General features: G+C 36.8%; 1 protein-coding gene across 3 annotated transcripts in view; it reads left to right on the forward strand.

Annotated features, from left to right (window-relative positions):
* ebf1b (EBF transcription factor 1b) overlaps positions 1-9,727 on the forward strand; it is a 150,841-nt gene extending 141,114 nt beyond the window's left edge. For 2 of the 3 annotated variants that reach the window (XM_051877918.1, XM_051877916.1), the window contains exons 15-17: positions 1,549-1,743; positions 3,912-3,980; positions 5,149-9,727. In XM_051877918.1, the coding sequence (XP_051733878.1) occupies positions 1,549-1,743; positions 3,912-3,979 (263 nt within the window). In that variant the 3' untranslated portion in view covers position 3,980; positions 5,149-9,727. The remainder of the gene's footprint in view (positions 1-1,548; positions 1,744-3,911; positions 3,981-5,148) is intronic. The other variant, XM_051877919.1, reaches the window with a different exon arrangement.
* Positions 9,728-15,803: the final 6,076 nt, after the last annotated feature.

The raw sequence follows: 15,803 nt of genomic DNA on the forward strand, positions 1-15,803 counted from the left end.
TAAAGTACAATCTTTTGGAACTTCTGATTTCTGGGGTGAAATTCGACAGTTGAAGTGCTTAATTCACACTCCAACAAGGCCTTGTTTCCAAACAAACTTCTGTCATTGATGCACAATCATTATAGGAAGTCTGACAGTATGGGCCTTTAGGTCTGATATAATTCCCAACTGAGAATTCCCACAATCCTCCTGCTCTGCAGTCTGTATTCAACAGCTCTTTAAAAGTTCTCTCCTCCTCAACTGTCGATGTGCTTCTCTCTTCTGCTCGCCTGACAGTACCACCTCACTCCAGCTGTTATTTATTGTGCTAATTCTTAATTGCTCGCTCTTTCCAATTAACCAGAGACGAGAAAGTGAGCCAGAGACAAAAGAATTGTGATGTGTTTGTTTGACTTAATTATGACTTGATCAGTGAGGAGGGGGCAGTCTGACACTACTGGTATGTTTACATGACAGCAATGTACTAAACATGGAAAAGTTTTTTCTTTGCGTTTTTCACGTATAGGCGACAACGTTGTCAAAACAATCCCTGTTCACACAGATCCGTGAGAACGATTAAAAACGCTGTATTCTGCTGCCAGGCCAGTAGTTGGCGATGTCACTTTGTAAAGAAACACTACGCGCCAAATTCACGTTTTTGTAGTTTACACAGAGACCATAACGATATCATATTCGAAAAACTTGCACTTTGAAACCTGTTTTTCAGAAGTTTATTGTTTTCAGGCCCTCAAAACATCATTTTCGTGTAAATGAACGCCCAAAATGAATGAATAAAAAACAAAATGAATAAAAACTTTTCTGTTTTTAGTTAAAAACGGTGTCGTGTAAATGGCCCCTAAATCTTCATAAAGAAGAAGATTTAGTTATTTAAAGAGATCAGTGGTGCACATAACTTTGAGACAAACATCCCACACAAAACCCTGGCAATGCAATCCCTTTTTTTTTTTTTTTTTTTACAAAAAAACAGGGTTTTACTGCCTCCTGTCAAATTTAAATTCCATTTTGGCCTGTGAATTAAGACCGTTAATTAAATCAATAATGTAATTGATGGGCTAACACTTAAAATGCACTGCTAACATCCTGCAAAGTTAACAAGTATTATAAAAGGCTCACTGACTCCATCAAATCCCTTCCAATCAGTCCCAGAGACCCCTGTTAAGCTTCCAGTTTTCATCAATTGATTGAACTTGATTAATGGATCATGCCTTTGTTACAAGGTTTCGCCTGAACTAATTTAATGTGGCAACTTGGATTTTTAAATGATGAATATAAAAATTAAAGCCATCCCAAATAGCAAAATTAAATGTTAAATGCAAAACTATTTTAACTGGGAAAGGAGCATGTTTTAACATCAAAATTTACATTAAAGAAATAAAAAACAGTTGTTAAAATGGCTTCTTCTGAAGTGATTTAGTTTAATTGCAACTAATCATTTCCACACTAAACTCTTTCCCACAAGAATTTTCTTCCCTAATTTATCTCTTCCTTCCTTGTCTTTCTGCTTTATCCAAAATGTATTTCTCAACCTCACTTCCTGCATTCCTGCAGTCGTCCCCTCCAGCCCCACTATGGCCTCCTCCACCAGCCTGCCCTCAAACTGCAGCAGCTCGTCTGGAATCTTCTCCTTCTCGCCGGCAAACATGGTTTCAGCTGTGAAACAGAAGAGCGCATTCGCTCCAGTCGTTCGACCCCAGTCCTCACCTCCACCGACATGCACCAGCACCAATGGGAACGGTCTCCAAGGTAACGCACAAGTCCTTCACACTCAAATTGACAGTAATGACATCATAAAACTTTGAAAAATGAAAATACAACAAAAACACAAGTGTGCAAATTACTTACAGGCAGACACGATCGCTTTATATGATGAACAGATTGAGTTTAGGCTTTTATTCACATATAAACATTGATCAACGCACACATCAGTTGTGGTAAACGGAAGCTCAAGCACGTTCACTTGACGTGCAAGAACCAATGAGGATCGTTCTTGTGTGTTACGCAGCACATTTGAGCTTCCTCAAGAACCAATGAGGTTCGTTCTCATGTTACGCAGCACGTTTGAGCTTCCGCAAGAACCAATGAGGTTCATTTTCGTATTACGCAGCATGTTGAGCTTCCACAAGAACCAATGAGGATCGTTCTTGTGTGTTACGCAGCACGTTTGATCTTCCGCACGAACCAATGAGGATCGTTCTTGTGTGTTACGCAGCACGTTTGATCTTCCGCACGAACCAATGAGGATCGTTCTTGTGTGTTACGCAGCACGTTTGATCTTCCGCAAGAACCAGTGAGGTTCATTTTCATATTACGCAGCATGTTGATCTTCCGCAAGAACCAATGAGGTTCATTTCCGTGTTACACAGCACGTTTGATCTTCTGCAAGAACCAATGAGGTTCATTCTCCTGTTACGCAGCACATTTGAGCTTCTAAAAAAACCAATGAGGTTCATTCTCGTGTGTTACGCAACATCTGAGCTTCTGCAAAAACCAATGAGGTTCATTCTCATGTTACGCAGCACGTTTGATCTTCCGCAAGAACCAATGAGGTTCATTCTCGTGTGTTACGCAACATCTGAGCTTCTGCAAGAACCAATGAGGTTCATTATCCTGTAACGCAGCACATTTGAGCTTCTGGAAGAACCAATGAGGTTCATTCTCGTGCGTTATGCAGCACGTCTGAGCTTCCTCAAGAACCAATGAGGTTCATTCTCGTGTTACGCAGCACGTTTGTGCTTCCGCAAAAGGTTTGTTCTCGCGCATCAAGCAGGTTCGGTTGAGCTTCTGCTTATGTTCACTGATCAATGTTTATATGTGAATAAAAGCCTAAATTAAATCTGTTCATCATATAAATTGATCGTGTCTCTGAAAATTTGGACAAAACCACTTGATTCATATGTTAGTTTTACGACCTTTTTATGAACTTTTTGAAGTGACAAAGTTGTAGTTGTGTAGACTGTCAATGGAAAGACAGAAATTTTTCAGACTTAAAATACCTTCATTTGTGTTCCAAAGATGAACGAAAGTCTTACGGGTTTGGAACGTTGTGAGGGTGATTAATTGATGATGATTTTTTTTAATTTTTGGGTGAACTTACTGTTTAACCAAGCTTTTTTAAATGTAAATTAGTAATGAAGTCATAAATTCAACAATAATGATGTTTTGGTGATACTGAAGTACCATACTGATTGTAATAGAAAGTCCTTAGTTAGAAACTCACTAATCCAACAAGTGGTTACATAAAACTGCGATTATGGAAACCATGTCTGAATGAGCTATTGAAATAATTTGCATTCTCCTGTATGCATTACTCAAATAAAGCCATACTGCAAGAAAGAGACTCTTTATGATTGGAGAAAATTTTGGGGTCAGTAAGATTTTTTAAGACTCTTCTGCTCACCAAGGCTGCATTTATTCAATCAAAAATACAATAAAAACAGTAATATTGTGAAATATTGTTACAATTCAAAATAACTGTTTTCTAATATATTTTAAAATGTAATTTATTCCTTTCTTCAGGGTCACATGATCCTTCAGAAATCTCTTATATGCTGATTTGGTTCTCAAGAAACATTTCTTATTATAACCAGTGTTTTCAACAGTTGTGCTGCTTAATATATTTGGCGAAACAATTATACATTTTTTCAAGAAATGTCAAAAGAAAAGCTTTTTTTTTTTTTTCAACAACTTGAAAGTCTTTACTAATGCTTTAATTTAATGCGTCAATATAAAAAGTCTTAATGCCCCCAAACTTTTGAATGGTAGTGTAACATCACTAAAGCACAGTAAGGATCTGAAGCATGAATGTCTAATCTTCCTTTTGACCATATACTCACCCATCATTCGGTCTGATATTAACCTCTCTCTCTCTCTCTTCTTTCCCTTTCCCCTCTTCTTCTCTCCACTGCCCTCAGATCAGTCTTTTGTCGACTCTAACAAGTACTCCACAGCCAGCGCACTCCAGGGCCTGGCCTTCTCCTGAAGTATGTTACTCATCCATTACTCCTCCCATGCTCATCCCACTCCTCACATGTTTCTGTATCTGATCATCCATCCATCCATTCCAACAAATAACAGATTTTTTTTTTTTTATATGTATATATAAGGTAAAGTGTGTAATTTTTGACATTTAAATACTTTCTCCAATTCCAGTGTCAGCTATAAGAAATTCAGTTTGGTGTGAGTTGGAGTTGGAACTTTCTGTTTGTCCAACCAATGACAGACATAACGAATGTTTGAGAAACCTGTTTGAAAACAGTTATTATTTTTGCAATTCTGTTTGTTGATGCTAATGGTGCAGAAATTACACACTTCACCTTTAAATATCCCATGTTTCCCATTTATCACACTCCAGTTTTCTGTTTTATCATAAACCTGCAGAGCATGTTACATCCAAAATGATGTTACTGTGTGTCAATTTTATGTGTGCGCATATATTCGGGGTTGTGTTTCACCTCCAGCAGTTTCCTAGAGAACACAACCCCTCCAGAATAGTTCACCTCTCTCTTTTTTTTCTAGTTTGTCAGCAGTTGCTAAACTCATGTTGAGTCAGATCTGCAGTGCTAAGCATTTTCCTCATATTAAAAAAGAGTCCATGTTGGCCTAACTCATATTAAAGAGAGTGATGTTTCTGGAATGAATTTCAGTTGACATGATATTAGACTGTCTCTAATTTTTAGTGGTGCACACCAGGGCAAACATGGCCTTACAGGCCCTGAACAATGAAGCTAACTGCTTGCAAACAATTAGGAGTCAGTTGAGACGTTTAATCAACCGATTTAAGTGTCTGGTTTGTGCCAATTTTGCATTGACACTGAAAGAGTTTAGGATTTATCCCTCATCTGAAAGGGCCACGGTTTGTTACGCAGATGTGGAAACAAATTGCTCGGTTTAAAGAACTATTAATAACTGCAGAAAATATGAAACAATGTCCAGTCTCATATAGCGATGCTGGCTTTGCTGTACAACTCACACTCTTACATACACTTTAATGCTTTTTTCTCTTATGCTCACCAAGACTGTATATTTATTTGATAAAAAAAAAAAAAAAATACAGTAATATTATGAAATATCATCACAATTAAAAAAGCTTTCTTATTTTAACATATTTTAAAATATAATTTATTCCTGTCTCTCTCTGTCTCTTCACAGTTATCCCTGGAATGATCGTTCCTCCCATGTAGGTGCGTGTGTGTGTGCGTGTGTGTGTGAGTGTGTGTGCGCGTGTGTGTTTGTGTGCAGACAGAAAGATGAAACATGCTCTTTCATGCCACTGGTCTCACTGAACGTGTGCAGAAAACTCCGGCGCTGGACTGACCTCGCGGTCCTGTTCTGAAGGATGAAAAACTACAAACTCAGGCCCTTTTTAACACAATCTGCTTTGAAACAAAAAGATATAGAGGAAGAATGATACGAGTAAAAATATTGAACTGAACTGTTGTACCTCCCTGTTTTGATGTTGAAATTTGTACTCACCTTCTAGACACTTTTTAAGATAAGGAGCGACAGCACAGACGACGCTCACCCGCGCCATCTACACTATAACATGAGAGGTCTATTTATTTTAAAAACGTAGTTATTGATTTGCCATCATATTTGTGTGTTTCTGTGTGTACCACCCTTTTATGAAATGATACCTGACACGATATTGCAGTGGTTTCTATTTATGATTTTAGATGCTAATGAAGGATTGCAGGTGATTTTTGCGCAGTAATGTCCCACTGAATTTGCTAAATTGCTTTTGAATTTTGAAGAAATTTGGTCAATCAAGTCTACAAAATGTGCCAGCAATGTGAATTTATATTTAAACTGTGGCAGCGAAGATATTATTTATGCCTTTTTTTACCATGGTTAAAAACCAATTTGTAAATGCCAAAGGGAGAAATTCGGTTCCTTTGCATTGTTACTGTCATGTCCTGATTTTCACACTCATATTCCATTTGCTGAGATTATGCTGCCTTCAGGTCTTCGAAAAAATATTTTTGTCATATTTTGACATAAAAAAACATATTTCTCTCTCTTTTCTTTTTACTTATTGTGAAGTATGAAAGCTTGTTTCCACCACGGAACACAAAAAAAATAATAAAAAAAGGTAATTGCGAATTCTTTTTTTTTCCTGCAATTGCGAGTTTATATCTTGCCATTATGAGAAAAGTCAGAATTGTGAGTTACAGAGTCAGAATTGTCTGCTGATTTTTCTCTCGCAATTGTTTATATCTCACAATTCTGACTTGTTTTCTCACAATTGCAAGTTTATCTTTCGCAGTTCCTACTTTTTCTCAGAATTGTGATATAAACAATTGTGAGAAAAATCAGCTGACAATTCTCAGCTGACAATTCTGACTTTTCTAACTTGCAAATGTAAGTTTATATCTCGCAATTTTGACTTTATAACTCGCAATTGTGAGTTTATATCTCGCAATTCTAAATGTATAACTTGCAATTGTGTTTATATCTCGCAATTCTGACTTTATAACTTGCAATTGAGTTTATATCTCGCAATTCTGACTTTGTATCTCACAATTCTGACTTTATAACTCGCAGTTGTGTTTATATCTCACAATTCTGACTTTGTAACTCACAATTGTGAGTTTATCTCACATTTCTGACTTTATAACTCGCAATTGTTTATATCTCACAATTCTGACTTTATAACTTGCAATTGTGTTTATATCTCGCAATTCTGACTTTGTAACTCACAATTGTGAGTTTTTCTTGCATTTCTGACTTTATAACTCGCAATTCTTTATATCTCGCAATTCTGACTTTACAACTTGCAATTGAGAGTTTATATCTTGCCGTTATGAGAAAAAAGTCAGAATTGCAAGTTACAGAGTCAGAATTGTCTGCTTATTCTTCTCTCGCAAATTGTTTATATCTCACAATTCTGACTTTTTTTCTCGCAATTGTGAATTTATATTTCGCAATTCCTACTTTTTTCTCAGAATTGTGATATAAACTCACATTTGCAAGTTAGAAAAGTCAGAATTGTCAGCTGATTTTATCTCACAATTATGTTTATATCTCACAAATCTGACTTTATAACTCGCAATTGTGTTTATATCTCACAATTCTGACTTTACAACTTACAATTATGAGTTTATATCACAAATTGAGAATTGCAAAATATAATATAGGAATTGCAAAATATAAACTCGCAATTGCGAGGAAAAAAGTCAGAATTGTGAGTTTATAACTCGCAATTCTGACTCTTTTTTTTCTTCTCAGAATTATGAGATATAAAGTCTGAATTGAAGTCACAGTTACCTTTTTTATTTTTTATTCCCTGGTGGAAACAAGCTTCCATACACTTTTTTGTACCAATTCAACAACATTAAAAGCAAAAGGTGCTTGTAAGCCGTGTACCTGATGCTTTATGTTTTTTTTATATTGTTTTGTCGCACAAAAGTAGTGTTTTAGGTTTAGTTTTATTGCCATTCTTGATCACTAGCACACAAAATGCATTCGAAATATTCACAGTCAGTTTTCACAGTTATTAAGATCAATACCAATTTGCTTCCACAGTGATTTTTAATGGACACGACCCTATCTCGGAAAGACATCAGGGCTTAAAGAAAAGAATCTAAAGTTTCTCACTCAAGTATGATCATTCCGACATGACTTGAAGGCAACATTTGGCATTTCATTCTCATCTTTACCCAGTTTTCTCATTGTGTAACATCAAAATGTATAGACCAAACACGTACCCATAAGATAAAATAGTCAAAGACAAGTACACATTACAGTATATACAGAGACAAGGCGGTCAAAGCCCAAACTTTCTAAAGCGATTGCTGCCTCCTTTTTATATCTACTCTCTATGGAGGACTTGTTTTTGTGGAGTGTGGACAACAAAAACGCAAATTATCAGTGAGTTTTATGCCATTTTAAAGACCTTTTTCCTTTTAATTTGTTTGTGTTGTAGAAAAACCGATAACTTTTATTGTTTAGTTTGCGATGGACTTCCTCCAGTAGGCATATATTGTTCAGACTGAAGGATCAAGGCGATTAAGTATTTAATGCTTGTTGGAGCCGTTTTGCTTTTCTTGTAGATCTAGTTTTCATTGGATTCAAGCGGTTTCACAACACAGCTCTGAAAGTCCTCAAAACCAACACTGAAATCGATTAAAATGACCATTAAATTATAACTATGCACATTAAATGATTAATAGCATTTTATTCTTTTCATTTAACATTTCCCCCCCCTGCTGTCCGTGACCCCTGCCCCCCCATCAGATCAGACCTGTCGCCCCATTTGTGGGCCACTACGGATGTAGATCAGTCTGATTGTATGGTCCGGACATGAGGGGTTTGGATGTCACGGCACAGTCGGCACTGTGAAAGCTCTGCACCCCTCTCATGAATGATCAAAGATCTAGATGAAGACATTACTTTGGGTTTTAACTTGTATGCTTAGTTTGTACAGACTGATACATATGTTTGATTTTGTAATTCTCTTTGATTTTGCCAAAGTCATTGTTTTAAATATATTTATACATCAGAATGGAGTCATAAGGCAGCTTTATACAACCTAGTGTCACTGATATAATGTTTACGACATACTTAGCAGATCTCATTGGCTTTAGCTCTGAGGTTTCAATGATCACGAAGGGATATATGTAGGATATCCATAAGAATATTGTATGTATTGCTTGAAATTGTACATGCTTCAAACTGTCTTCATGTTTGTGTGTTTTCGCTCATCGTTTGGCGATGATCTTGTTTCTATTTTGTCATCTGCCAATTTGTGTCCATAAATGTGATTTTGGAATTTTATGTGAATAGTAATTTTGTATGTCAAAGAGCGACCGCGTTTTTTTTTTGTTTTTGTTTTTTGTTTGTTTTTTGTCCATTCGCACAGAGCGATTGGGTTTTTTTCTTTATGAAAATGTGTTGTTATACCATTTTGTTTCAGATGGCAAGATTTGTTAAATAATATGTACTTTTAATGCAATGAAGTTTGAGAATATATTCACCAGGTAAACGATATAATAATCTTTTAATTTTGCCTCTCTGGAACTTAGAGAGAAAAGGATAGTTATTATTTTAATGCTCAGCAAATATACAGAAATATCTCCCTCTTTTTGTATATTTTCCCCCCTTTTTAAAGGGAAAATAAGACACAAATCTGTTCCTGTAGCTCCCTTGTCAAAAATTCTACAATCTTTGTTTTCTCATGGAAGTGTACCAACAATCAAATGTCTTAATGCAGATTTCTCTTTTTTACATTATTTATTTATTTTTAAAAAATGTATTTAGATTGTTTGGGTAGAAAAAATAAATTAACAAGTCAACTATGGAGTAACAGCACAAGAGTCTATACAGTTATTCGCTCGTACATGTCATTCCATGACGCTCCTCTCCACTGTCACGTCTTAATGAGTTTCATCCCATTCTTGTTTCAGTGCATCACATCACAAAACTTTCCTGCGTATGTTTTTTAAACAACTACGTCAGTTTATGTGGCTTTCCCCATTATTTAAGTGGGCATCAATTACAAAGTTATCACTTGAGTTATTAATTATTATGCCACACATCCAAAAGAAGTCTGCTACTATTTTTCCTGTTGATTGCATACTTGTTGTAGACTGGACTTTCAGTGGGCAGTTATTACTGGTGAAAAATATAAAAAGAAACTACTGTAAAGATGATCATTTTTTAATTACCTTTGAGCTGTAAAATAACTTTTTGACTTTCACAATATTTAATTAAAGTTTCTCTTGTCTGTGAATCTTCGTTCTTTGTTGTGTTTTTTTTTTTTTTTTTTAATTTAAAAAATCAAATCTTAAATAACAAACACAACTACTATATTTTTTTATTTTAAATACATTTTCAAACCTAGATAAAACTAAGCGTTTAGATGCTGCTGTTTAAAAATTAGTTGTGGGTAATGTATTTATGACATTGTAATAAAGCAGTTATTACATAGGAATAAAGAAATTGTTATAGTGCAGGGCTTCAGACTACTGCATTTCACATGATCACACACAAGCCTGTCATCTGCTATACGAGTAGAAGTCAATTTATATTCACATCAGAAATTAAGTGCCCCTTATTAGTAATATGGACCATTTTAATGACTCTAGTTCATTAATATATTACATCCTTCTGGCATAAAAAATATGCCCACTGTCGCTTTAACATATTAATAATGGCTCTGGTCCTTTTTTAAATTAAAATGCATTTGGCACTTAATTGATTCATCATTTACATTTACAGTCATCAGCAGATATACTCTCATATATAAACTACTGAAATGACTGGCTTGAGAAATGCCTGTCCACTGACCTCACAGGAGTTTGAGTTCTGTGGAAATTCAGTGGTTTTACATTTTCCCCCAATTATCTTCCATAGTCCTTTCCTTTCACTTGAGCTGATTGTCTGGTGCATTTTAATTTGTATGTTGAAATTCTCTGGAATCTTTGATGTCCAAGAGTTGTCTTGTAAGAGAAAATTATATAACTGGAGTTTTATGACATTCTCTCAAGAAAATGTGAGTGGTGCTCAATGCCATGATGCCAGGGTGTTGTTGTGAGTTTCGGAGTGTTCTGTATTTTAGATTAATTTCACTAGATGGAATATTTTTACTCTATTTATCAATCGGATCACCTTGTAAAGTGAAAGCACATCTTTCCAAAACAAATCACTCGATTTGAGACAGAAGTAGAAAAAATAAAGTACCTAGGAGTTTTTAAAAAGCTATGTTTTAATTGTTGTCTGTATAAACATGCGGCCGATGAATCACACCAACCTTATGTATATTGTAGACTGTGAGCGTTCGTAAGAAACGCAAACGTGCAGTACGTTGGAAGTAGAACAATGCATCCTTCTTCTGTTGCTGAGATGTGGCGGGGCACATCCAGTCTAGATACCATCATTATTTATAATAGGACAACATACGCTTAGAATTAAAGGTTCTATATAGAACCTAAAAGAGTTCTTTCAGGTGCTTCATACCATTTAGGGGTTCCCATTATGGGATTCTTGTATGGATTTAGTTTTAGTTAATTAATTAATTTTTTGTTTGTTTGTTTGTTTTAATTAATTTTTGATCACTATATACCCATTTCAAAAATTGCAAGTTAAACATGAAAGTATTATACAATCATTTTAGACATTTATCCTTATTTAGAACCATTTTGTAATGAATGGTTCTTTAAAATTGAGTCACGAACCCTAGGGTTCTATTTAGAACCCCATTTAACTTTTTTTTTTCTAATGGCTCGTTCCACCATTAGAAACGGTACAGTACAGTGCAGTACGCAATTATTTCTGTTTCAATTGTCAGAAGTTGTGAACGGTACCAAAATACCGAACAGTACCATACCACTTTTTTGAGACACTTCCGTTGGGGTACCTAGCACAGTATTCCGATACCTAAAGGGTGGAGCTAGACTCACTGCAGAACGTTGATTGGTTGACAGAGAATCGTCACGTGCGTGCTACAAGGGGAATGACAACACAAGAGGCGCCATTATTTAAATATACAGTTGAAACACAACCTTTGCAACACAAACAGCCACATGCCAAGAAGCAAGAACAAGATCTGCTGTATGTCCTCCACTGTTGTTTACTTTGTCACTTTCTCCTTTGCGCGAGAATGAAGTCGATCGCTACTTTCTGGCATACACCACGCCTATCAAGTATGGGTACTGTTGGCAGGTGGAAACGCAAACCGGATCAGGGTTTACTGTCCTGAATCGTATTGTACTATACTGTACCGCTCGGTGGAAATGAACCATAAGAGTCTATTCTCGTGGCAATTCAAAAATATTTGGCATTTTGACGAATTACGCTTACGATCCTGTCACACTTGCAGTTGTGGCCTAATGGTTAGAGAGTCACCCGAAGGCCACCCAAAGGTGGTGGGTTCGAGTCTTGGTGAAGTGCAAACCACAAATTCCGAGTATGGGTGGGTTTAGGGGTGGACCGTCATCAAAAAATCAATTGAGATCCGGGAACCTGTCTGATTGATGGATTTCACATCAGGTTCTGGCGTAACAACCTGACTCAAAAGCTTGTGCTTTCTGCAAAATTTCAATTTAAGATGTTTTAAGTAAATTTTAAGATGTTTGTGGGGGTGAAGGGGGTATGGAGTGGGCACCTACTGGCAGAAACATAAATCGGTGCCTATAGTAAACAGTGTTTTAAGATGGCATGTCAAAATTAAAGAATTTTGCAAAGCAACACAGAGCGTATAAGTTTATGCATGAATCAATATTTTTGAAGAATCGTCTGAGTGAATGATTCAATTACTCTTTCTCAGGGCTGGACTGGGACAAAAAATCAGCCCTTGCATTTTTGGTCCAGGCGACCCACCACTACGATCTAGAATCGGTCCAGTCAGACACCACCCATATATATACACCGTCATTCAAAACACACACACAAACATAGAATAAAGAGACAAATTACATAAACATGGCTGTAAGTTTTTAAGGTGGGTCTAACAGTAGTATTTGGGTAAGAAATACTACAGACATTAAATGTAGTTCCAAACGAGGCTAAACATTCAGTCCTGTCAATCATCATTACGAGCGTATATAAGCAGCAGTCACTGCATCATCCCAGCGACAATTCTTCCAGCATCCCTCCTCCTCCCCATCTCCTACTCTATTTCTCTTATTCTCCCTCTATGCAGTACTGTAATAGGGGGGTTTAACTCGGAGCTCAAGCCGAGCCTCGGGTTCGAGCCTCCTTCGAGGACAGCAAGCCAAGTTCGTTTTACCATCGTTTATCGTTTTACTGGATAGACTTCATTGTGTTCTGTATAAATTTAATATAGATTAATGCTTACAAGTAAAGTTACAAAAGTTTTTTAGTCAAGAGCAGCGAGTGATTTCCTCTATGTCTTTTGTTCTTTGATTAACATGACAGAGAGCAGCAGGAATATTAGGCTGCTGTCACTTTTACAGCTTATGCAAAGATCCAATATACTGTTACACAACATGTGATTTCTTTCTCAACTCTTTACATTCCAAAACTGATTAGTTTACCTGAATAGTCACCAAGATGGGGATTTTAACATAATTTTGTGTGTATTTGACCATTTAAGTGCAATAAGCCATGGAAAAGAACTAAATTTGGTACTCAAGAGCTGTTTGAGAGGCGGTTCTGTGTGCGTGCCACTTATATACAGTAGATCAGTGGTGTGCGTGTTTTTGGTGTAAGTGCAAACCTGTAGGAATGAGTAAAATTATGCGCAATACCGAAATTTGTGCCTTGTAACAACACTATTCAGCCGGCGCAAATGAGACAAGTGAGTGAGAGGAGGCGGGTGTGTGTAAAACTATCAATTCGCTGTCGAAGAGAAGAGAGAGTAAGATCACGCAGCTAGTATCGGTGTATCAGTACTGTGGAAAATTAGTACTGGAATCATTTCAGATATTTCAGTATCGATACATATCGAAATATCTATATTTTTGACAACACTAACACGCACATTTATTTTATATATTACCAAACAAATGGGCTGCTGTCCTTGCATGATAGGCCAGTCCTTGGCAAAAAAACAAAACAAAAAACACTTGTATCAGCCCCAAAGTGCGTCAGCCCAGGTTGCGAAATTACCAATCCAGCCCTGCTCTTTCTGCAGTTACATGTTTCATTGCTGAATGCATCTGTGTTTTTGAATTAATCAGTTGAGTGAATTATAAAATGACTCATTCATAAAAACACTTGTTTTGTTAGGTATTCCTTGCTCCATATTAGTACTAGTTGAATGTTTTTATAGATAGACACAATCATATTCAAAAGTTCTTTTAAGCATTTAAACATCAATACTAGTCTTGGTCTTCTTTTTATTACCTTTAAGTGTGCTGCGTACACACATGTTCACATACACAAACACACACACACACACACACACACAGCCTGGAGGTGTGTGACAATGATGGGAACACAGGGGGTTAAGTGACAGTGCTTTAGGCTTCCATTAGCTAATGGATCAGTGTGAGTGTGTCTTGCCACTTCCCTCCTGCATTTAACCCCTGTGAGCTGCCCCCGTCTCTCCCTCTGTCTGTCTGTCATACCTACCCACTCCTCTAATGCAGCCACTGAACAGATTGATGAATAATAGAGGGCATAATTTAACAATCAGGGATGGAGAGCTATTTATCCTGACTGACAGCAGGGTTGTTAAAATCATCGCAGACCCGCCAAGGTTTGGGATGTTCGTAGAGTTAATGAGTGGGAGGGGATGGCTGATTCTGGGTCAGTTTTACTCTGTATGTAGGGACTAAGGTTAATATGGGATGCGGGAATATAGAGTGCAACAATCACTCCACGATTAAATCTTTAGATTGATATGGATCAATCGTAATTTTTCCATTTAAATAATGTACAATTTGGACACAAATTGTAATTTATTTTGAACTTAAACTAGAGCATCATAATTAACTATTTTAATTATTTAATCAGCATAAATACATTTGTTAAATCTCTTTTGATTGAAGCCCTTAATCCATACATATACACATACATATACATATACATACAGTATACATAAGTACATAAAAATAGAAGCATGATGCCCCTAATTGTCAGCATACATACCTATACACAAACACCCACTCACTAAAAAGTCAAGTCACCTCTATTTATGTAAAGCTTTATACAATACTGATTGTTTCAAAGCAGCTTCACAGCAATAAACAGGAAAATAGCAATCAGTGATGCAAACTTCATCAAATATGAGACGAATTCAAATTCTGCTGTAAAGCAGGTCTACAGGAGACAATAGTGTCATTATTCAGCTGAAGTCAGTTTAGAGTTAATTCAGTTCAGTTCAATAACTGTGTTAAGTTCATTATGAAATGAGATCAATTCAGCTACAGAAGACAATAGGGTTATTCAGCTCAATTCCGTTCAATAAAGATATATACGTGCTCACACACACACACACTGACCAACAGGTGCATGACATCATCTCAGTGTTGGCGGGAAAACATGGCTCACCACTGTGCACATCCCAATCAATCACTTTACTCTCATCAAGTCTTGTGTTTCAGTGTTTTATCTTGGGTTTGTCTAAAATCAGATCATTTAAGCATAATAAGTCCAGATTAAAGCTGCAAGCAGTGATGAAAAGGCCCTTTCACCTGGGGCCACCACCACCCGGTGGCCTTAGGAAAACAGTCGTAACCTGAGACGTTCTGAGACCAGAGTAGATGACGCGCAGAATAAAGCCGCTCATACCAGTTTCTGACGCTGCTTCAGAAGACGCAGTAGTCCAGCGCAGCGGCTACACATTGTCATGTAGTAGCCAAAATAAGACAACATCTGTACTGAAAACGCCTCCATGTTGCGGTTGTTGTTTTTGGCGTGTCCCCACCAACACAGCGCCATTGCCATAGAAACCAATGCAGATATTCCGGAAATCAAAAAAGTGGCATGGACACGCAGATCGGATCTGAACAGTTACAAAACACAATGTGGGCAGTCATTAATTTTAGATCAGATTCCAATCGGATACACAAATAATCGGATTTGGGCTGGCAGTGTGAACATACCCATAAGTACCTTCTGTTAAAAGAATGTCCCAAATGGAAGTGTGCCTTCTATCTTTGAATCGCGGTGAATTGACTGACTCTGTAGTGAAATGGGCATTTATAAAAGTCATATTTCTGCTGGACACACACTTTGCTAGAGCTCTGAGCTTGCACATCAAATGTTTAGTCATAGAGGAGGAAAGGGCAAAGGTATAAATCAAGTTTCACCAAGGATTTTTGCCCTTTTTGCAGACATATCCTGACAATTAGATAATATATATAATATTCCTAGCAATCAGCCAGAATGCCTAAGCAACT

The sequence above is a fragment of the Ctenopharyngodon idella genome, chromosome 21 (assembly GCF_019924925.1).
Source record: "Ctenopharyngodon idella isolate HZGC_01 chromosome 21, HZGC01, whole genome shotgun sequence".
Taxonomy (NCBI): Eukaryota; Metazoa; Chordata; class Actinopteri; order Cypriniformes; family Xenocyprididae; genus Ctenopharyngodon; species Ctenopharyngodon idella.